This window comes from Tachypleus tridentatus, chromosome 4, assembly GCF_004210375.1.
Source record: "Tachypleus tridentatus isolate NWPU-2018 chromosome 4, ASM421037v1, whole genome shotgun sequence".
Taxonomy (NCBI): domain Eukaryota; kingdom Metazoa; phylum Arthropoda; class Merostomata; order Xiphosura; family Limulidae; genus Tachypleus; species Tachypleus tridentatus.
In genome coordinates this window covers 69,838,556-69,861,825 of record NC_134828.1, presented here as the reverse complement: position 1 = coordinate 69,861,825, position 23,270 = coordinate 69,838,556, and the positions used below count along the sequence as shown (strand labels likewise).

Sequence of the window (23,270 nt, the reverse complement as noted above, 5' to 3'; positions counted from 1 at the left end):
CATTGCCAAACTATGCACTTGTTTTAAGACTGACAATTAAATTAAATTCAAAAGAAGAGTTGACAGTGAGTACTAGTGACTAGTTGGCTTTCTTCTAGCCTATCAGTTCTAAATTAGAAACAAGTATGAAAGATTTAACTGGTATACGACATACTATCGTTTATGAACATACAAACAAGTAGTTATAGTTTGTATAAACTGACGAACCCTTCAAACCTATGAATTTTTATGGCTGCCCAAATGTCAGATGACGTGAAATATTCGAGTTCGCGAAGAACATGCAAATAAAATGTTACTTTATCAACTGTTTAAAACGTGCGTGTGTGTGTATCATTTCTTTTCAGCGGTACATCTGTAGACTTACAACGCTGGAATTTGAGTTTCGATGCTCATGGTGGGCAGAGCACTGATAGCCCATTGTGTAGCTATGTACTTAATTAAACAAATAAATATACATCATTTTCCACATACACGGTTAAACTAACGAAAACGACTTTTTTTTTATACTGCAAAATCTTAGTGTTTATGCTGTAGAATATGGAAAAAGAACCAAGTATTAAAATCATTGGTATCTACAAACCCATCGCATTTAGAGATCTGTTTAAACGTGTTTATTAGAATACACACAAAAAAGCGGTTGGCACAGAAGTCTATTTACCAAATCATAACCTTATTCAATATAATTTTTGCACGTTTTGGCAATGTTTTACAATCAGAAATCAAAGTTGTTTTTTCTTGCAGAAAACCAATGGTAAAAACACTTTGTTATTCTAGAAACTGCGTGCTAGTTGAAAAACTGAATCAAACTTGGTTGTTTGATATTTTTTATCTCGAGGTCTCCGTTTGAGCGGTGTATGTTATTTTCATGTATTTGCTTTTGTTTCCCTTCAATATCAGTTTGCGTTTATGATGTAGGTTGGTAAATTGTACTATGCTCACGCCAGGAATCTAAGCCATAACTGTAATGTTATTAAATATCAGCAGTAAACACGGGATTTACTAACATTACAGTTTGGGCTTAGGTTCCTGGTGTGAGCATAGAACAATTTCCCAGCCTACATCTTTATGTTTAAGATAAAAGTTATTTTCTATTTCGATATTTTCGCCATTTAATAGCATCACAATTAATGACCAGACCCAAAATTAAATCAAGAATCCACGTTTTTCACCATAATTTTGAAATGCCATCACTTTGTTCTCTAGTTTATACTGCTGATAGGGTTGTTTTGGTTGGTCTGTTCGTTATTCTCAAACCCTTGGCTAGAGAAAATGGTTGATCCTATACTGAGTGACGTCATAAACAGCATGATTACCTATTGTAGTTACTATGGTGACAGAAGTTGTTGTATGTTTATATAAAATAGTTACGGAGAATTTAAGTTTCATCAGACGTCATGCCGAGAAAGACACCAACTATTAACGATGATGACGCTGCTGAATATCAACTCCTCGCTGAAATCGAGAATGAACAGAAGATGAAGTGAGAATATTTACTTCTTTGAATACCTGTTTTATGTGTCTCAGAAATAGAGTAAAAAAATCTTATTTGCATGCATACTTGTATAATACTAGTTACTGAAGTTTCATACTAAAGTATCGCTACGTTGGTGAAAAGCTGGTAAACATTCTTTGAATTAACTTTTAATCTGGATTAAGCTTAACGTCTTTACGTTATACACGAAGTGTTTATAAGTTGTTTTTAGCGCAAAGCACAACAGTGAGCTATTAAGGCTCTGTCCAACGCTGTATATCGAACTACACATTTTGACATTGTAAGCCCATAAATTTACCGCTAATTCACTGAGGAACGTGTTTACAAAAGAACAACTAAAATTACTTAAATGGCATATAACAAATTATAAACGAACCTACAAGATGAATGACGCCATAATGTTCAGACACATTAGTAGAGTTTTTAAATAAATGCTTGCATTTGAACAGTTTTCACATTTTTTCAAAAATATGAATTGTTCTCTAATCTCGGCAGATTGAAAGACCAGAATTTCTATCAGCACTGTTTCTATAAAGTTATTACGAACGATAAGAGTTCTCACAATAATATAGCAGTTTTTAAATTTTACAAGAAAGACAACCAAGGCTGTGGATTAACTATCATTGGGAGTTTTGTAAGTGAATTTTTGTTTTCAAACAACAGAAATTAAGAAATTATTTAGTAGTAATCCACTTTTCGAAATTTGAAAGTAACAGTAAAAGTTACTTCCATTACTTTACAATTAAATAAATAGATAGAGCCACAGTTGAGTGCTTTTGCAAAAAGTTGTTAATAGGTTCTTTTTGTTCAGGGATTTCTTAGAAAAGTCCATTGAGGACCTAGAACAGAGTGTGGAAACTTTGGAACAGCAAGCAGAAAACTCTGATCTTGGGGATGGTGAGTGTCTGAAAGTTTTATTAAAATGCTCAAATTTCATATAATTAAAACCCAGTTAATGCTAGCTGAAAATTCACTATTCTTCCGATATCAAAATCTAACCTAAAAGTCGAACGCAGTTAGAGCTATAAGTGACTTTATTTCATATATAATTTTGACTTTCAGAGCACTTTTGCTTGTAACTTTTAAAATTATATTAAAATTATTTCAACTTTACTTACATTTCTAATAAAATCAATTGCTATGATAGTTTGGTTGGTAAAGTTCTTAATTTTCATTTGATTGTTTTTTGTTTGTATGTTGTTGTTGTTTTGTTTTTACCTTTTAAAATTACTTCACAAAATAGATTTGACATTCTCAGATAAATTACTAAAATCACATTAACAAGTTCTAGAATATTTAAAACTGAAAACTAGATATGAATCTGAGTCAACTGTATTTGAAAAAGGTATTAATGTTTTCAAATTGAAAGATGTTTCGTGCAACACGTCAAATATAGTCATACATAACAATATTAACTGATTAGAGAATGAGATTGGAAGATTTTTATATTCCTGTCATTGAATTGCAGCAATTAATGAAAAAGCTCACCAATAATTGATATATCTGTATCATTAAAGAGGCTAAGTACAAACGTATGGCTCTGACTCCTGAGCAGCAGAACAAAATGTGGCTGTAAACAATAGATTATCAGTCTAGTCAACTCTATTCTGCACTTCCAGTTGACGTAAGACTTCAAAACATTTGCACCTTTTCTCCTGAGATTCGTTCTGCCACATCTGATGATAAAATAGCTCTAGCAGCACCTATGGCTTTCGTCTTGTAACTGATGACTGTAACTGATGATAAAGATTAGACACACTGAAGCTACAGATATTTTTACATGAACGAATGTTGTGGTGAATTATAGAATATAATAAGCATATATTCTGAGCATGGTCACAAATCTATCTAATCAGCATAGATCATCATAGCGACTAAAGGTTGTTAATTCTTCTACATAATGAACAGTTCCTGGGATTTAACTCAATCCATTTACTTAGTAACTACACTGAAAATGTTTGCATGAGTCTTAAGGTCCGAGGTCAAAGCATCACATCCAAAACAAGATTTCTAGAAGTTCGTTGTAGTCTTTTACCAAGATTGTACTTCAGTAACTATTTATTCCTCCTCACAATAAACTCTTTGTCACCTTGGAAACAATTTTCCATCTCAATTCACTTCAAAATTATAATTTACGAGAGCACAAGGAGTACAAAAATCACGTCAAATTTAAATGCCTTCAAAATATTTTTAGTCAAAGCATCACATTTGTTCTTAGTAACTTAGTCTGTGATAATTTAAAATAGACTACACTTTGAAACCCAAAGCATAAAAGTAGCATAGCTGTGTGTTGGGCATAACCAGTTTATTCATAGTTTGTTAGTACAGAAACCCACAATCACATTTTCAAAAGTTCTATGAACAGGATATATTTACATACTTTGCAATATGTTAGTTTAGTCACATGATATCTGCATTTCACAGAATTACGTATTTATCAGATATCATTGTTTTTATAGTTTTCACATTGTAAACCTAGGAATGGCCTTCCTAAACTATTCACCGCAAGGTATTTAATTACGTTTTTTCTTTGTATTGATCAAATATTGGAACTATTTTACATAAAATAACAAAATATACATTAATCTCCTCTCACAAAGGACCTCGTTTTGTCTCATTATAATCAATATATCGTAATTTTCGAGAAAGCGATAATATAACAGATCACAAATGACGCGTCTCTGCTTCGCGCACCATCTGCTTGATGTTATGGCACTAAAAATTTTATTCTAACGCACTCAGTTTTTACATGCCCGGCGGTATTTTCTTATGGCACATAGTTCTTCATTTATAGTAAAGCACAAGACTAAACAACGGGTTATTTGTGTTGTTCCCATCACGAGTGTTGAAAAGTAATCCGGCATTTAGTGTTATATTTTCTTTTGAGACTAAGTTTGGATAAATTTAGTTTCAAAAAATTGTATTATTGGTGTGTGAGATGTAGCACAGTTTATAATTAAAGAAACAAATGAAAACAGCGAAATACAAACGTTTCTTTGACGAGAATGATTGATATTATATTGTACCTTGGCAATTGAAAGTATGTTTTTCAAAATATAGTTACAATCATAATACATAAATAAATTGTAAAATATGTAAAGGTCTTCTCCATAGTTTTTGCTCGAGAATAAAACAACAACGGGGAAGGGAGTTTTATTTTATGATATTTACTTACTGATGTTTCCAATTAAAATATTTCGTTTGTAACGATTGTAACTAAACAAATTAATTTACAATTATTCAGTCTAAAGGCTGTATATGAACTGTAACGTTGACCTCTTCAATTAGAGGTGGTTAAATTAATTCGTTAAAGAGATACAAAAATGTTTTTTTTTCTGAAAAGTTATATTAGTCATTTTATGAAACACCATTTTTTTTATTGCAAAGCGTTTTGATTGAACTATAAGACTGACCATTAAAATATCTGTGTTCTCTAGGATTTTATGTTTAGGTAAAACTATATTACGCACATCCACAAATTGACCACAAAGCGTAATTCTATAAGGTCAAGCTTGAAGTGGTTGGTTTATTTTGAGCCACGATTCTTCAAAACGACAGATATTGGTTAAGACTGTACTTTAGTTTGAAATATTATAAACAACAATTAACCTTTTTGATCAAAGGTTCTCTTTCTTCCAGAAGATGAGTGGAAAGTTCGGTATTACACTCAAGTAGAGGTAAACAGTCAGCTAGAACGACAACGTGACTGGCTGCGTGAACGTGTTGAAACTGCACGCAACCACACAGCAGAAGGTAAGAGAAGGAGCTAATATCCAGCGCTTACTGCTTCCTATGAACTTGAAAAACGAAAAAAATCATATTCTTTTTTTTTTTTTTTGTAAATATGAATATGTATACTTATATTAATTTGGATTCTTAAGCTTTCAGTAGCGAAATAAATGTTGGGGAACAAGAGGTGCAATGAACCCAGCCCCAAAATAAAGAGAGAATCATACATGCTCGCTCTTTCAGCCGTGGGGGCGTTATAATGTGACGGTTCATCCCACTACTCATTGGTAAAAGAGTAGCTCAGGAGTTGGCGGTGGGTGGTGATGACTAGTTGTCGTCCCTCTAGCCTTACACTGCTAAATTAGGGACGGATAGTGCAGATAACCCTCGTGTAGCTTTGCGCAAAATATAAAAAAACAAACCAAACCAGAAAGCATAAAAAAATTCGGTTTTCACATTAGTAGATCTATTAAAATGGCTGTAAGGAGGACGCAGGTGAATGTGTCTAAACTAGTACTGAGTCTTTGTGACAAAGTTAGTAAAAAAAACGTGTGGACTTCAGTTTAATCTTAACTCACATACAAAACATTGTGCACCCATCCGTACTGTGTGTCATTGGTAATTGTGCAAATCACTTGAGTGACACCATAAAAAGATGGCAACCAAGATGTTTACTGATAAAAGTAGTAAAACAGAATTTAAAGAAGACATAGATAACATTCCGAAATAACGAGTTGTTGTTTTTTAAGTAAATATAAACCTTTAGTTAAGGATGGGCATAACAAATTCTTAAAAATCGACAAGTACATTGTTTGCAAGAATTAGGTTTGAAGAATTGATGAGCAGATTGGCCATCAAGAAAGCAGAATATGCCATGTCGTAACACTTCCAAAGTCCTCGGAAATGCACAAGTTTGATTAAATGATTGAACGATGAGCCAACATGGAAGAGGGAGTTACTGTGTTGTAACACTTCTAGAGTAAGTGTATCATATACTTTTTACTTTTCCATTACAGTGTGCCGTTATCACCTTAAGAATTAGTTTGCACTATTTGCGTCATATAATTATTGTTGATTAAGACTGCGTTGCAATATTTTCTATTGCTCATGTGCCAGTACTATTATGAATTACTAAATGAATTATAGTAAAATGTTGAATTATTAAAACGTAAGGCTGGTATATCATAAGAAAAGAAGAAATTAATGTTCAAACAAGTTCTTCATATTTCGTCGTTTTTATTGATTTGTTCTTTTGTATTTACGTAATGCTTTCATGTTTTTTGTTGTTGTTTTACTTTGATTTTTTTTGTTGAACCTTGTTGATTCAGGCCAAAACCATCTCCGGAAACACCTGCGAAGTAATACTTGTGTCCTTAACCTGTTAACACCTGTCATATATAAAATAGGTTATATTGTTGGTTAAGGATCAAAGGTCATCATCATCAGAGATTTAATTAGTTCCTAAGAAATTTCTTGGTTGGCATAAGACGCGTCAATAAAACTGGTTGAGTATGAACTCGCTAGGCTTACGTTAGCGTTACGTAAGTGCACGCGCACGCGGTTAATCTTTACACGTAATAACAACATTTATTGTCTTATTTATGACAACACCCCACTTCGATGGCTCAACAGCAGTCTTAAAGGTTATGTTAGTAAAGTTGGAGGTTCGATACTTTCAGTGGACAAATAATAAACAAATTTTGGGCACTGTGAAATAAGATGTGACACATTATAACGTTGTTGTGTATTAATAAACTTAGACTACTGTAACTGAGTGCAAAACTGATGAACGTAACCAACACGAACTACAGGGTGGCCCGTAAGTCCCTACCCATCCATATATCTTATGTATCTAGTGTATCTGTGTGGTGTCACCAGTATTCTTGCGCTCATGTACCCACATTCATGTCACAATACGCTCTTCAAGTGTAAATGGGCTTACATCGGCCATATTTCTCTGAAAAAAAGAAACAAATTTATAATACAGTATTCCCTCGCTATTCGCGGGGGTTACGTTCTTTACCCCCCGCGAATAGCGAAAAACCGCGAATATTGGATGCAGTTTTAAAACTTCTATGTATGAGATAATATACGGTACTAAATGCTTCCCAGACACTTTCTAAAGACACTCTTACTCATTAATACAGTAATAATGTAGTAATATTGCATGCAGTCATGTATTTCACTAATGTAGTAATGATAATGTAAACACATTTTAATTTTGTACTGCAACAATATTTTAATCAAAAAGAAACGTACATAGTATAGTTACCCATACTGTATTACTGTACCGTAAAGTCATTTTCTATGCGTACAACACATGTATTAGAATTGACAGAAAGTGGAACAAATTTAAAGGCAAACTTAGACAGATAAATACAGTACGCACAGTTCAGGTAATAATAATACAGTACAGTAGAATTCAGTAATAATTGTTCGATAAAGACGTCAATCGATAAAACTGCTTGAGAGAGTAAATACAGACATACCCTCGAAAAGCACTTTTAGTCTCTATGACCTACAAAAACCCGGTTTACCGAGCATTTGTTTTTATGACGTTATGACGCTAGCCTGGTATACCGGCATACGATGCGATAGGGTTAAGAGCCTAACCCGCGAATGGGGAACCGCGAATAGGTGAGGGTATACTGTATATGCGTAATTGAATATAACATAATAACATAAGAATGGGTAGGGACTTACGGGCCACCCTGTATTATTGTTGAATCTTTTGTTTAGATTTAAAGAAAAACGGGTCCAGCTTTCTCAGAATGTGACTGGAACATAAAAATAACATTACCATCCCACACTATTGTGCTTTTAATAACAAAAGTTGAGGGATATTAACTTAATGTGTAATAATTTTGTGATAAACTATCATGTAGTAAATCTTTAAAACAAATAACTAGATAGCCAAGTGCTTAATTTGGGTTCATAACATTAAAATAACGATCTTTCACAAGTACTCGTAAAGAACGACGAGGTCAGTTTTGGATCATAAATTTTTCACGTCAAAATCACGTTTAAGCAGCCCAAAAACTCGAAAGTCTATTGAAGCTGTATTAGACACTTGAACGAAATGTCATTTTTCGCGTGGAAACGCTCATTAATTTCGAAGTGTGGCTGGAAGATTGTGAACTTTTCGTCTTAAAATTTTGACAGCTTCATAGCCTCGCTACTTATCTTGTTTACGACTAAGATAGGTCTATTTGAATCACAATGGTTTTCAGAGTCAAGATTCTTTGTCATCGCCACACCCTTCACTTTGTGGGCGAAAGCATTGTTTCGGGTTGTCTAGGATGTGATACTTTGTGACTTATTTTTTTCCATTGAGAATATTGTAAGATCCTTCCTTCAAAATGTTTTTGTTGTTCCACATCATTTACAAATCTCACTATAGGAACATTCTTCTTTCGAAATGGCTGTGACATATTCCTCCAGTTCTAACTCTTACACTGCGGCATTGCACTTCACGTGGAATGGATGAGAATTCGCTGTGAACTAAATACATGTATTTAGATGCTAAATATGTCACCCATAATACGACGTCTTGCTTCTGTAGAAGTATTGTATTATATTAACATCTACAGATTTTTTCTAAAAATTATTATATACTCTCAGTATTAAACAGAATACATCTCTGGGAAACGTGTGTGGGTTTTTCTTATAGTAAAGCCACATAGGGCTATCTGCTGAGCCCAGCGAAGGGAATGGAACCGCTGATTTTAACTTTGTAAATCCGTAGATATACCATTGTACTAGTGAGGGGCCTTTGGGAAATAGTGTAAAGTTTCATTTTAAAAAAGATGCCCCTTTCTTATGTTAGTTGGAATCGGTTGTCTAGTTTCGTTTTACTAACAGTTTTATGACATCTCTAAGTATGGTATTAAATCTAAATTTACGGGTATATTTGAAATTATGTTAACTACTAAAAAGTTGTAAACTTTAAATATCATTATTTTAAATTATTTCTGTACGAAATAATCAATTAACTTGTTTAAAATATTTAAATAATGTGTTTGAGATTTTCAGCATAGATGCTTTTTATTGAATTTCAAAACACGAAGAAAATAAAACTTTTTTTTAATTATAATAACGTAATAATTTCAATAATATTTATTCCCGATCAACGGAAGAAGTGTAGTTATTTAGTAAGCATGATTTTTTTGTTTTTCAATAATACATTAATTCCTTTTTCCAAGGTGTCACAGCTATGCTGGCGGACCTGGATTTGGATAGTTTGTCTGAGGTAAAATAGAGTTAAATAAAAACGTTTATAATTTTCAGTTTATTTTATTTAGAAGAATACTAAACTTCAACTCACACGAGTCTTAAGTTTCTATACCTAGATTTTCCGTTATTATAAGCAGACTTAAATAAATTATCATCGGCTTGAAAATTATCTTTAGGAACGTATTAGTGCATTATAATAAATAATACACCAGATATTTTCTGCTGCAACGTTTTCCAATCTTTCATTTCATTTATTGCCACATTCAATAAGAAAAAGTTGAACAATAGTCAAAGACTGGGACTGCTTGGTAAACATGGTTTTTGTTGCTTCCAGAATCAGTTACTGCGATACCTGAAGCAGTTGGAGAAAGACCGAAACATTCTATACAACGAGCTTCGTGACACTGAATGGAAACTTGATCAAGAATCAAAAGTATGTAAAACTTGATGTTGTCTCCAGGAAACGGATACTTTATGATGACACTTAGTACACCTTTCTCAGAATTGTAATATCGTACATGTTATCTTACACGTGCTGCACCTTGCTCAAAGTTGTCATGTCGTAAGTATTACTTTATATCTATTGTACCTTATTGCTCAGAGGTGTCATATCGTAGTACACGATATTTTATATACAGTATGCCTTGTCTAGGGTTTCATGTCGTACATGTTATCCTATATCTACTGTACCCTGCTCAGATTTGTCAAATCGCACACGTTATTTTATTCCTACTGTACCCTGCTCAGATTTGTCAAGTCGCACACGTTATTTTATTCCTACTGTACCCTGCTCAGACTTGCCATGTCGTACCTGTTATTCTATTCCTATTGTACCCTGCACAGATTTGTCATGTCGTGCATGCTATTCTATACCTACTGTACCCTGCTTAATGTTGCCATGTCGTACATGTTATTCTATACCTTGTGACTCTTTCAGTGCGTTGTCATGGCCTGTTCCTGAATATAAATAGGCTGAGGATGAAAAGCAGGAGAATTATCAGGGGAAAATTATTTACCATTAAAATAATAACTGAAAGTCTTTAAGTGTAATTGCACAGATTATATCAGTAAGAGTAAGATGTAATATAAAAACATTATTGCTCTTATTTACACATCACTTTACTCTCGTCAGGGAAGTAAGAATCATACTGTCAATATGTTTAATGTATGTGGTAAATACGAAGACTGCTATATCATGTTTCAAGTTCTGAATTTTTGAAAATGCGTTACGGACGAGCAACGGTACTTCATTTATCTTCGTATGTAGTTTAAAATTCTCTTGAAGTGTTTAAAATTTAACTGAACGAAAAACCGTATTAAATATTACTACTCCCTGACGTGTTAATTATATTATCGCAATGTTTGTTACATGTTTCATTGATGCACAAAGACTTATATTTAAACAGAATCTACTCAATTTATAGTCCTAGCAAGCAGGTTTCGATAGTGGGTTCAATCCTGTGAATCGCATTATAATATGCGGTCAATTCCATTATTAATTGATAAAGAATAACCTGTGAGTTGGCAATGGTTAATGTTGATTAGCTGCCTTCCCTCCATTCTATTACTTCCAAATTAAGGTTGACTTTCGTAGATAGTCCTCGAGTATCTTTGCTCGAACGTTGACAAACAAATCAACTAGCTAGTTAAGTTAACGAGAACTAATGTAACTCAACGCTACAGTTTTCAGATGATATTTGTGTAGATTTTATCTATAAACTGGTTTTAATTTATTTCATGAGTTAAGTTATAATTACTTCTGTCGTTATATGTGCATTTGTTAAGAATATATTAATGTCATTATTTTCAGGAATTTCATAAATACAACGACACTCGTAAGGCTTACATGACTGAGATTACCGATGCTATGTTGAATCTCGAGGCCATGAGGAACCGCTTGAAGCTTCTAGAAACCAGCGAGAGTGGTTCTATAGCAAAATGTCCTCGTCGTCTCAGATATATGTAAAATTCTTATGCATTATTCAGATACTTTATTATATTTTAAACTTTTTGTGTCCACAATGCATGAATCAAGTTCTCCCAGAAATAAAAATGCATTTCTTTACACACAATTTGTTAAAGAAAGGAAACAAATCTAATGACAATGAACATACTGAAGTTAAACATTTCAAAATGCAGGAAAATACCTACTTTATACAAAAAATAGAACATATTGAGTATGCTTTGACACAGCATAAAGAAGTAACAAATATTGATCTTTCCAAAGCGATACTAACATTGTGTTAGTTAAACTTGTGGTTTGGTTTGTTTTGAATTTCGCGCAAAGCTACACAAGGGCTATCTGCGCTAGCCGTCCCTAATTTTGTAGTGTAAGACTAGAGGGAAGGCATCTAGTCATCATCACCCACCACCAACTAACTCTTAGGCTACTCTTTTATCAACGAATAGTGGGATTGATCGACACATCATTACGCCCCACAGCTGAAGTGGCAAGCATATTTGGTGTCACGGGGATTCGATCCCGTGAGCCTCGAATTACGAGTCGAGAGCCTTAACCACCTGGCCATGCCAGACTGCTTAAACTTGTGTTGCATTTTGAATACTCGAAGTTTCACCCACTTTTTTATTTTTTCCTTTTATTTCTTTGGCAGGATATACCTCCCGCTAGTACAACGGTATGTCTACGGATGTACAACGCTAATATTAGGGGTTCGATTCCCCTCGCTGGACTCAGAAGATAACCCGATGTGGCCTTGCTATAAAAAAACAATCACAATCACAATCTGGCAGGATACAAGATTTTCTAAGTTCATGAACTATTGACATAATCATTTGTAACCAAAGAACATTTTTTTCCAACAGGATTATTTTTGTTTTATTTAGAACAAAGCCATATTGGGCCCTCTCTTGCGCTCACAGCAGGGAAACAAACCCCGGATTTTTGTGTTGTAAGTCCGTATGCTTACCACGCTCCCTATCAGAAGTTTGGTTTGTTTGTTTTTCAATTTCGCGCAAAATTACACGAGGGCTATCTACGCTAATCGTCCCTAGTTTAGCAGTGTAAGACTAGAGGGAAGGTACCTAATCATCACCACCCACTTCCAACTCTTGGGCTACTCTTTTACCAACGAATAGTAGGATTGACCGTTACATCTTAACGCTCCCACGGCTGAAAGGGCGAGCATGTTTGGTGTGACAGGGGTTAGAACCCGTGGCCTTCGGATTACGAGTCAAGCGCCCTAACTACCTGGCCATGTCGGACCCTATCTTAGGAAATTTGTATAAAAATATTAAAAAGAAAGTTTTTGAAAAGGGTACCAAAAATAACCTGCTAGAGTTAATGTTGTCCTTTTAATTTTTATTTGTTTTTCTTTAAATACAGGAGTACATTATAGCCTTGAAACACTACCTTTAAAGTCCATTAAATTTTGTTATCTATGATGACTATTCTTCCTAAATAGAGTTTAAATAATACATAGAACAGTGAATTTTATCATCTTTCCACAAGTAAAATATAAAGTGTGAAATATCAGCATTAAAACTATTAAATCATCATTTACTATTATATGCAAATACATTTTAAAATTCGTACTTAAGAAAGACAGTTTTTCACAGAATATTACGTTATGAATATCATAATAACACTGAACCAACGTTAAACTCTGACTGTAAAACAGTTATTAATGAGTAATCAGTAGATGAAGAGTTTGTTGTTGTTTTTTAATTTCGCGCAAAGTTACTCGAGGGCAATCTGCGCTAGCCGTCCCTAGTTTAGCAGTGGGCTACAATTTTACCAACGAATAGCGGGATGGACCGTCACATTATATCGCCCCATGGCTGAAAGGGCAAACATGTTTGGTGTGATGGGGATTCGAACCCGCGACCCTCGGATTACGAGTCGAGTGCCTTATCCACCTTGCCATGCCGGGCCGTTAGATGAAGTAAAAAGTAGTTTCTTGGGTGTAAATGCTACTGTTGTTAAGGGCAAAATAATAATCTCATAGCTACACATACAACATTTCAAGAATTTACTTCCCCTTTCAGCTGTGGGGGCGTTATAATGTGATAGTCAATAACTAAATTTTCTAAAAAACGTTGACCAAGAGGTGGCGGCTTATTGTATTGACTTTCTATCTTCCCATTAGGTCCACTACTACTAAAGTAGAGATAACTAGCGCAAATAGCCTCCAGTAGCTTTGCGCGAAATTCAAAACAAACCAAATAACATTTTATAAAAATTATGTTTTATCAATAGAACTTTTTTTATCTATATCTACGAAACTATTTATTTTTATTTAAACTATCTGCTTTAGTATCTTCGTTTGATGAACTAAAGAATACCTTGTTATAGTGCTATATGTTATAAATATGTTGTTTGATTTCTAAGAGAGAATTTTGGAAAAAATTGTTTCGCTTCCTTTGCTATTTTCTAGTTCAATTCAATTAATTTACGGCCCGGTATGGCCAGATGATTAAGGCACTCGACTTATAATCTAAGTGTTGCAGTTTCGAATCCCCGTCACACCAAATATGCTTGCCCTTTCAGCCATGGGAGCGTATTAATGGTACGGTCAATCCCAAGTAAAAGTGTAGCCCAACAGTTGACGGTGGATGGTGGTGACTAGCTGCTTTCCTTCTAGCCTTACACTGCTAAATTAAGGGATGGCTAGTGCATATAGCCCTGATGTAGCTTTGCGTGAAATCCAAACATATCAGTTAATTTACTTTTGTATAAAATTATAACTATAAAAAAAAAACATTTCTTGCAGAAATATTTCACCTGATCAACGGGTAATTGACCCCAAAAAAGGACCAATCAAAAAGACGGCAGCTGTGCGTAGTCTCCCCAAGCTGGACACACCAGATACAGAAAATTTGCCAGAAGAAGAGGGCTAGTCAACTGCAGACCTGGCTCTGATAGAATGTACTAGAGAGAATACATTTATATAATAATAACAATAAGGCAGAATACTAAATATCTAAAGTCTGTATACAGAATATGTGTTCTTTGATAGGCTTTCAGTGTTACCAACAACTTGTTTTTGGTATACTTAATATATGGCGTTTTAAGTCTTTCAAAAGCAAAATTCTTTAAAAGCTTATTTTAATAATAAAGATTGTATAATTTTGTTTTGGTGTCTGCTGAAAACATCTGTTTCATGTTATTTATTTTGTTTTTGTTAAACGCCTATTATTATTAATATGTATTTTCTTAATTCGTGAGTGAAATTTACTAAATTATAAATACGAAATTAGCCAGCGTTTTTTGTCTTGTCTACTGACAATTTGGTTGATTAGGTTAGGTGATTTACCCTAAACTCTTGTTACTATTATTATTAATGCGATTATTTACTCTTAAGCCTTTATCGTTAAATTGTAATAAACAATGTGAAAACATTTTGTGAAAAGCTCTTGTATATTTCTTTGTTCTAATGCAAGCGCATATTTACTGTTATCTCAAACTAAATTTACTTCTTATTATCGAGAAGTGCCTTGAACGTACGCTGTTGTAATAATTACAGATAAAAAACTACAGTTACAAGTAAGATATGCTTTTTGATTAAATAACATATACAGTTGTATATAAAGTATTGGTTCAAATCGAAATTATGTGGTTTAAAATGCTGAAAAAAAAGGAATATAAGATAGAATTATTCCAACCCTGGAGACGCCACCTACAATTTTGTCGCTGCGTTTTTTAACACTAAAAATTTCAAGTTTGTTGTTGTTTGCAGTACCTATTCACCATGTTATGAACTTCAAAATAAATAACAGAACGTATTTTTAAAGCAATAGAATTTAAAGTATACAATGAAGGTTATTACAGTAAAGGTCCCCCGTTGGTACAGTGGTAAGTCTACAGATTTACAACGCTAAAATCAGGGGTTTGATTCCCCTCGATGGACTCAGCAAGACACACTAAAGACCACGGTAAATATGTCGTTAATATATCATATAACCACGAAACCAAAGCGAGGACAGTGAAGAATAAATTCCATTTAGGGTTTGTAGTCTCAAAGCTTTTTTAAATCCCGGGATTTCAGGATTTCAAATTTTTGTTTAATTACTTCGTATTTTGACTTAATTAATGTAATTAAACTATCTGTATTTCTTATTTAACTTAAAAAAGAATGGAAATATAAGAGATTGATAAAACTGTAAGAATTTGCACTGATAAATTTGTTATAAACTGTAATCTTACGCTTGTGACATATCCATTTTGTACGTATGTCTGAATACGTCACCATCAACCAGAAAGAAGATAAGGAACTGAACTTGTGAATAGCTACTTAGTTAATAGTTTGTTTTTTGCTTATTTCATTTGTTTACAGTTAAGCACAAAGCTACACAGCTCTGCCCATCACGGGTATCGAAACCCGATTTCTAGCGATGTACATTCGCAGATATACCGCCATTTTATTAAGAGTCCTAATAGTTTGTACATAAGTTTAATAAAGAATAGGCAAAACCTGTCTAAATATAGTCATATTAGAAAAAAACAGAGAAAATAAATTTGATTTGTTATCTAGTTTGAGTCAAATAAAGATCAAAAATCACACTCTGTGAATTACTTTGTAAAACCATTTGAACTTGAAAGCATAAACCGTGAACTAGTGTGTCGATTATGTTTCACAACAAAAACTTAAAAAGTGTTAAAAATACTAAAGATAAATTATATTAATTTTTAAAGCTAAAACTACATACTATTTAATAAGATAATTGAAAGTTTCTCACAATTTGATTAAATATTTACATACGGGATTCTAACTTTCCAATCTCTAGACTTATACTTTAACACTAATATATACTTTTAAATGCGTTAAAGCTTCATTACCCCTAAACAAATATACTGGATAAACTCGGTAAATGATTAAACATTTTCTTAGAAAAATAATAAGCTTTAAAAAGCAAAATATATTCAACTCTGATTAGTTCCATCATCTAAGGAGAATGGTCATGCCTTTGCATTACATTTATATATTGATTGCAGAATACAATATATTGCCAAGACAACTGAAAACAAACCATCCAGTTGTTGAAGCTGTATTACATTTTTATATTGACTGCAGAATAAAATAAATTGACAAGATTACTCAAAATAACCCTTTAGTTATTGAAGCTGTATCACATTTTTATTTTGAGTGCTGAATACAATATATTTCCAAAACTATTAAAAATAAACCTTTCAGTTGCTGAAGCTGTATTAGATTTTTATGTTGATTGTTGAACAAAATAAATGACCAAGAATACTAAAAATATACCCTTTAGTTGTTGAAGCTGTATTAGATATTTATATTGATTCAGAATAAATTAAAAAATAAGTTCAATAACACAAAGAGGGTTCTTATCCGTGTAAGTCCTATCCTTTATATGGCTTTGAGAGGATGGCAAAATACAATATGGAGTATTTTAATAAAGAAATAATTGTTTCAATTTAAAAACAAAAACTGTAACACGATCGAGTTACAAGCGAATAAAAGATTAAACAGAAACAACAAAATACAAATTTCACGAAGTCAATGTTGGTACACTAGATGGCAGAACAGTAAACAGAACTGTCTCTGCTTTGCCCATCGAGGGCATCGAAGGGTCAGTTTCTAGTGATGCGAGTCTGTAGACATACTGCTGTGCTATTGGGAGGCGTTGCGATATTAAACAATTTAATATTCAAGGATAGAAAGTGATAGTGCTTTAAAGACAGTTATTTTCTACTAAGATGGGGGGATTAACTAAATCATTTATTTTTTTGTGAATTCTTAGACCTCTAGTCTTATCTAATAAAAATATATGTTACTATTCATTTATAAAGCTGTATTTACTTTTAAAAATCATATACAGAGTTTGAGTATTAAAAAAAGCGATTTTGGAGACTCGACAAGCTATTTCAGTCTATGTTGCCATATCCATATAATTTCACATAAACGAACAAACATGCACCTTGGCAATGGGCGAGTTGAGTACTTTGATTTGCATAAGGCTTCGTTGATCATAAGGCTGCTGCGTTCGATTTGCATCCGTCTTCCCTGGTATCTTATATATTTCTAATGTACGAGAATGACTGATTTTCATCGTTCGTTTCATCGTTGATTATAAAGAAACTCTTTGTAACCAAGTCCAGTGACTTATCTCGAATGTCTGCATATGGAATAGCATGAATTTCCTTTTCATTCTCCAGCTGTTTGTGGTAAGCAATGGTAGAACGGATATTTAGAGAAAATAGCTTGAGTGCACATGACTTTTGTTGGTTTTCCAGATGGAAATTGTTACTTGGGGCATGTGAAATGCTTTGTCACTGGCCTATACGTTCGTTGATCTTCAAACATTACACAATACACTGCACTTTGCTTACCATGGTTTGGGTGCGACTTGTTGCAAGTTTCTTTCTTGATAGTCATGGCACCCCAACTGATTCATGTTTCTTTGTTTTCCAATGTCATTAAATGTAAGTGATATCCTCTTTGTTAACTTGAAGATGACATAAGAAAGTCGAAAAGTTGTTCTCTGCTTATCAGTAGAAGTGTTAATACCCATACCAGCCGTTCTGAGATACAGTGATGTCCTTGTTTTGAAAATCCTAAATTCCCCAACTGAGTGTATGAATATTTTGCGTCGGAAAGGATTGTTATTTACCTTACTTATATAACGTTAAACAATGTCAAATTTGGTTATTCTATATCTGATTCACCGCGAATTCATATCGGCTGTGATTGTCTCATGATTTTCTGAGTTACATATTAAAGATAATTTTAAACATAACGTACTCAACTAAGGAAAGATATCGGAAGAATATTATCGTGGAAGTAATATCTAAAAAACTATTGATATATTCACACTTTTTAGTTATTACATTAGGGTAACTAAAGATAAAGCGTGTACAAGGACTAAGTGCTATTAGTAGATTTCATCTCAAGTACGATTTGTTTCCGATTTATGATTTTCATACACAAATATCATTGGTACTTGTATCAACAGAGTAGTTCTGTAAGTTAAAAAATCAAAATTGTGATTTTAATTTTCAAATTTTCTATAGTCATATATTTGCACTTAACATTTTGTGTGTGGAAATGAAAGCTCGTGGTGAAGAGTAAAATCGAAAATAGGTTATTGGAACTTATCTGCTTACTTCAAAATAAATTAAAGTTTGATGTTAAATAGTAATAAGTAACAAACAAGATAATTTTTAATTTATATTCAAACAGTTAAGCCTAGGAGTTTTGGAATGCAGTTCTTATAAAGACACTGCTGGCTAAAATCTTAAGGCCAATGAACACAAAGAAAAAATATGCATTTTGCGTTGTTAGACTCAACCACTTATTTGAGTAGAGCTTCGAAAAATGAAAATAAGAAAAGGGAAAATAAAAATGAAAAACTTTTCTAGCATTTAGTAGGGAAAATGTGAACACTATGAAATTAGCTTAATACTAGCTGGTCAAAAGTTTAAGACCATACCAAAAAGAAGTCCTAAACAGGGTAGGAACTGCCCAACAAGAGGTCTCAGTAGTGAGTTACACAGTCATCATTGCGAATAACTTAACATTCGCTTTGGCATGGCCGATATAAGCGTTTGCAGAAGGCCGGCTGGAATATTATTCCAAGTGGTGAAGATGGTTTCACGAAGATCATGTAATATTTGGAATTGACGTCCATTTCTATAAACTTCCCTTGCCATCCACCCCCAAACATTTTCAATGGGGTTCAGTTCGGGCGAACATGTAGGATGGTCCAAAAGAATCACGTTATTCGCCATGAAAAAGTCCTTTATCCTGCGGGCATTGTGGATTGCAGCGTTGTCCTGCTGAAAGATCCAGCCATTTCCACACAAGCGAGGGCCTTTAGTCAAAAAGGATGCGCTCTCCAACATGCCAATGTAGCCAGCTGCTGTTTGACGCCCCTGTATAACCTAAAGCTCCATTGTTCCATGGAAGGAGAAAGCACCCCAGATCATGATGAAACCTCCTCCATTGTGTCGTGTAGCAAATTTCTCCGGTAGGATATCTTTATCGTGCCAGTAACGTTGGGATCCATCTGGAACATCCAGATTAAATTTTTTCTCATTAGAGAACAAAACCTTCGTCCACTTTTCTACGCCCCATGTTTGGTGCTTCTCAGCAAAATTTAACCGAACTGTTTCGTGGTGTGGAAGGAGGCGTGGCCTTTGAAGACGTTTACGGTTTTTAAAGCCTTTCTCTCGTAGATGACTTCTTGTTGTTTTTGATCTGAATTCTGCGTCAATAAGGGCCTTAATCAGGTTCAACGATTGGCTGGTGTCTTGCCGGACAACCCATTAAATCCTCCTACTCAACGCCAGCGAAATTTTCTTCGGCTGACCACTGGAAATTCTCGTTCCGTATCCCTCAGGGTCTTTTAAGAAATTCGCAACAGAAGTTTCACTTCGCTTAATCTCACCAACGATGGCACGATGAGAGAGATCTTGCTTTTGCAGCTCGACAATTCTGCCACGTTAAAACTTTGTCAACTTTTTAGCCTTTGACATGTTTTTACCAAATGTAACACAGGAGATGTCAGTGGGAGATGTTAACAACGCCAATGCTTGAACACAAATAACTAAATTTCGTTACATGTTTACCGATCAACACTTTGTTTCAGTATGGTCTTAAACTTTTGACCAGCTGGTATTTAGGCTAATTTCATAGTGTTCTCATTTTCCCCATTAAATGCTAAAAAAAAAATATTTTTATTTTCCCTTTTCTTATTTTCATCTTTCGAAGCTCTCCTCATTTAAGTGGTTGAGTCTAACAACGCAAAATGCATATTTTTTCTTTAAGTTCATTGGCCTTAAGATTTTGGCCAGCACTGTAAATAACAGCTTAGCTGTTTGTTTGCTAAGCTGATTTTTATTTGAAATTCAAGCAAGTACCTGACGGTTAAGCTTCATTCATAATACCAGCTCTTGAAATCTAAAATCGGACTTAGTTTTCAGTCGTAAAGTGTGGTAGACACTTGTCGTTCTCGGAACAGCTGAGCTCTTTCAATGTTTCACATAACAGCATATTCAATCTGCATGTGGCCCCCTAATGGCACAGCGGCATGTCTGCAGACTTACAATAATAGAAACAGGGTTTGTTTCGATACTCGTAATGACCAGAGCACAGATTACCCATTGTGTAGCTTTGTGCTTAATTACAGATAAACGAACCATCTAGATGTGAATCGTTTTAATATACAAAAAAGCTAACGATTCCTTACATTAATCCTGGAATAAGTTTGTGTTTTTTCCTAAGTTAAGGGTCACATGTAAATCAGTTAAAACCGCGATAACTGGAAGAACACCAAGATTCAGCTGGAAGCGAGCCACTGAAATTAAAAAAATGAAATGTATGTGTGTATTTTCTTACAGCACAACCACGCGGGCTATCTGCTGTGTCCACCGAGGGAAATCGAGACCCTGATATTAGCATTGTAAATCCGAAGACTTACCGTTGTCTGATCGTAGGGCTTCGTTTGGTTTTGAATTTCGTGCAAAGCTACACGAGGGCTATCTGCACTAGCTGTCTCTAATTTAACAGCGTAAGACTAGAGGGAAGGCAGCTAGTCATCATCATCCACCACCAACAAACTCTTAGGCTACTCTTTTACCAACGAATAATGGGATTGATAGTCACATTATAACGTCCCAAAACTGAAAGAGCGAGTATGTTTGGTGTGACGCGGATTCGAACCCGTGACCCTCGGATTATGAGTCAAGTGCCTTAACCACCTGGCTAGGCGGGCCACTAGCAGACTTAAAAAATGCTGGAACTAAGTTAAGTGGTATAATACCAGAAAGAAAGAAATTGTACACATAAACACAGTTGGATTTGAAGTAAAAGTGTTTATTTGACAGACCTCCTAGACAGAACTTTACAGAAATACACAACATAAAAAGTGGATAAACTAGGCTTTACTGAGCGAAATCGAGGACAAGTGTTCTTGATAAAGTATAGTTGTATTAAATACATACATGTTCTTTTCAACGTTTAAGTAATCACACAGAACACTGAAACTTTATCACTCTGTTTCTCCTGGTAAAAACCATACGTTTAACTCCTGAAGGTCAAAAGTCAACTTTCACTTATTTTATTCCAAACAATACCAGAAGAAGACTAGGCACAAGTTTACAGTTGTTACAACCGAACTGCCACAAAGAACTAAACTATGGAAATATTATACAAATGTTGAATAGTATGGAAGCAGATTGTTAAAAAGACTAGCAGGTGTGATAACCTCAGCTACTACATTCTTAGATAAAAATTGGAGTCAATTTGGTAGGTATCAAAACTGCAGTATGGAAGGGGATTAAAAATGATTTATTTGTGGAAGAATGAAACGAGTATGTGAAGCAAAACAAATATTAAACAACGACAAAACTTTGTTTTTCACACAAAATGCGCATAGTTTTACTATGTGACTGACCTCCATGTTGTTCAATGTTTTTTACTTCTAAAAAGAACACAACTTCACCTTATAAGAGAAAACTGGGTTGTATCTATACCACACTTTCAAGACAGACCAAAGTCTTACTGCTGTATTCCACAATCCTATTTGCTATTTATAAATTCTATACGAATATAAAAAGCATAAATAAGATTATAACATTTCTTAATTACTAACGAAGTATGATCATATAATGTTAATTTCTAGAGAAAAAGGTTTTTTAAATTAAATGGAATGCTACGTTATTGGAGATTTTAAATACTGTTCAAGGAACATGAGATACGTTTATAAATAATAACAAAAGATTAGAGGCCCTCATCTGTATGTTTATATTTATATTTAATGTAGAACCGAAAATTGTTTAATGTGATACGAAACTGGTCCTGGCCTGGTGATTACAACGATCAACTTGCAATCTTATGGTCGCATTACAGTCAATCCCACTATTCGTTGATAAAACAGTAGTCCAAGAGTTTGCGGTGGGTGATGGTGACTAGCTCCTTCCCTCTAGTCTGAGGACGTTTAGTGCAAATAGACCTGGTGAAGCTTTGCATGAAATTCAAAACAAACCAAAGCCAAGTAGCCTAAAAAGGGTCACACACGTATGCGATAACCTATGATCAATTGTAGACCACATGCAGTGGCTACATAACGTACAGATGTTTCCTGGCTACCGGACCGAACGATATCAGAGAATAAAGACAGCTCTGTCAATCAAGAAAAGAACAACTAAGAAGCGAGGTATCGATCCAGGGAGTACCTGATCCTCCCACATTTCATGACGAAAATAACATTCCGAGAAACCTGAAACGCCTCTCAGTGGCTCATCGATAAGTCTAAAAAAGTTTAATGCTAAAAACCGGGTTTCGATAATTGCGGTGGGTACTGTACAGATAGCCCATTGTGTAGCTTTTTACTTAATTTCATTGAGATACTGGAGAAAAGGAATGTTGTACAGAGAAATAATTACCTCTTTCAACTATTGATTATTCGAACCTACGAATTATTTCCTGTTGAACATAATTACTAGCGCAGATACTAGGTATTATTTCAGAGCCATAAATAGAGTCTGGCCAGCTTGGATCCAGTCGAATAAGACCATTATTAGGTAGAACGACCTCACGTGATAGCAAGGCGCCATGTTAACCATTTGAGCGAACGCCATAAGCACGTCTGACTTTCAATTTATGTAATTCTTATTGAAGAAATGACGTGATATTAATCTGTTCAAACCGATCTAGATGATGGATAGCCATAGGTTCCTTCGAGATCTGGAACGGAAGCGGAAATGGGAAATAAAAAAGTTCACTGTGAAGACTAGAAAGCAAAAGTAAATGATAACTCATTTGTATGTTTCGTGACTAGTTGTAGCCTTTTTCTTCGTCATGATCTCTTTGAAACCTTATAACACAGCTTTTCA

The 23,270-nt window shown here is 34.3% G+C and overlaps 1 protein-coding gene across 2 annotated transcripts; it reads left to right on the top strand.

Annotated features, from left to right (window-relative positions):
• The first annotated feature begins 1,327 nt into the window (after nucleotides 1-1,327).
• Nucleotides 1,328-14,812, top strand: LOC143249385 (coiled-coil domain-containing protein 169-like). 2 transcript variants are annotated; one of them, XM_076499147.1, is made up of 7 exons: nucleotides 1,328-1,480; nucleotides 2,304-2,389; nucleotides 5,135-5,245; nucleotides 9,424-9,470; nucleotides 9,789-9,887; nucleotides 11,265-11,416; nucleotides 14,185-14,812. In XM_076499147.1, exons 1-7 carry the CDS (start codon nucleotides 1,395-1,397, stop codon nucleotides 14,309-14,311), a joined length of 708 nt encoding a protein of 235 aa, XP_076355262.1. In that variant the 5' UTR covers nucleotides 1,328-1,394; the 3' UTR covers nucleotides 14,312-14,812. The 2 variants fall into 2 exon arrangements, with proteins under 2 accessions (XP_076355262.1, XP_076355261.1); XM_076499146.1 differs by having other exon boundaries at nucleotides 5,132-5,245.
• The last annotated feature ends 8,458 nt before the right edge of the window (nucleotides 14,813-23,270 follow it).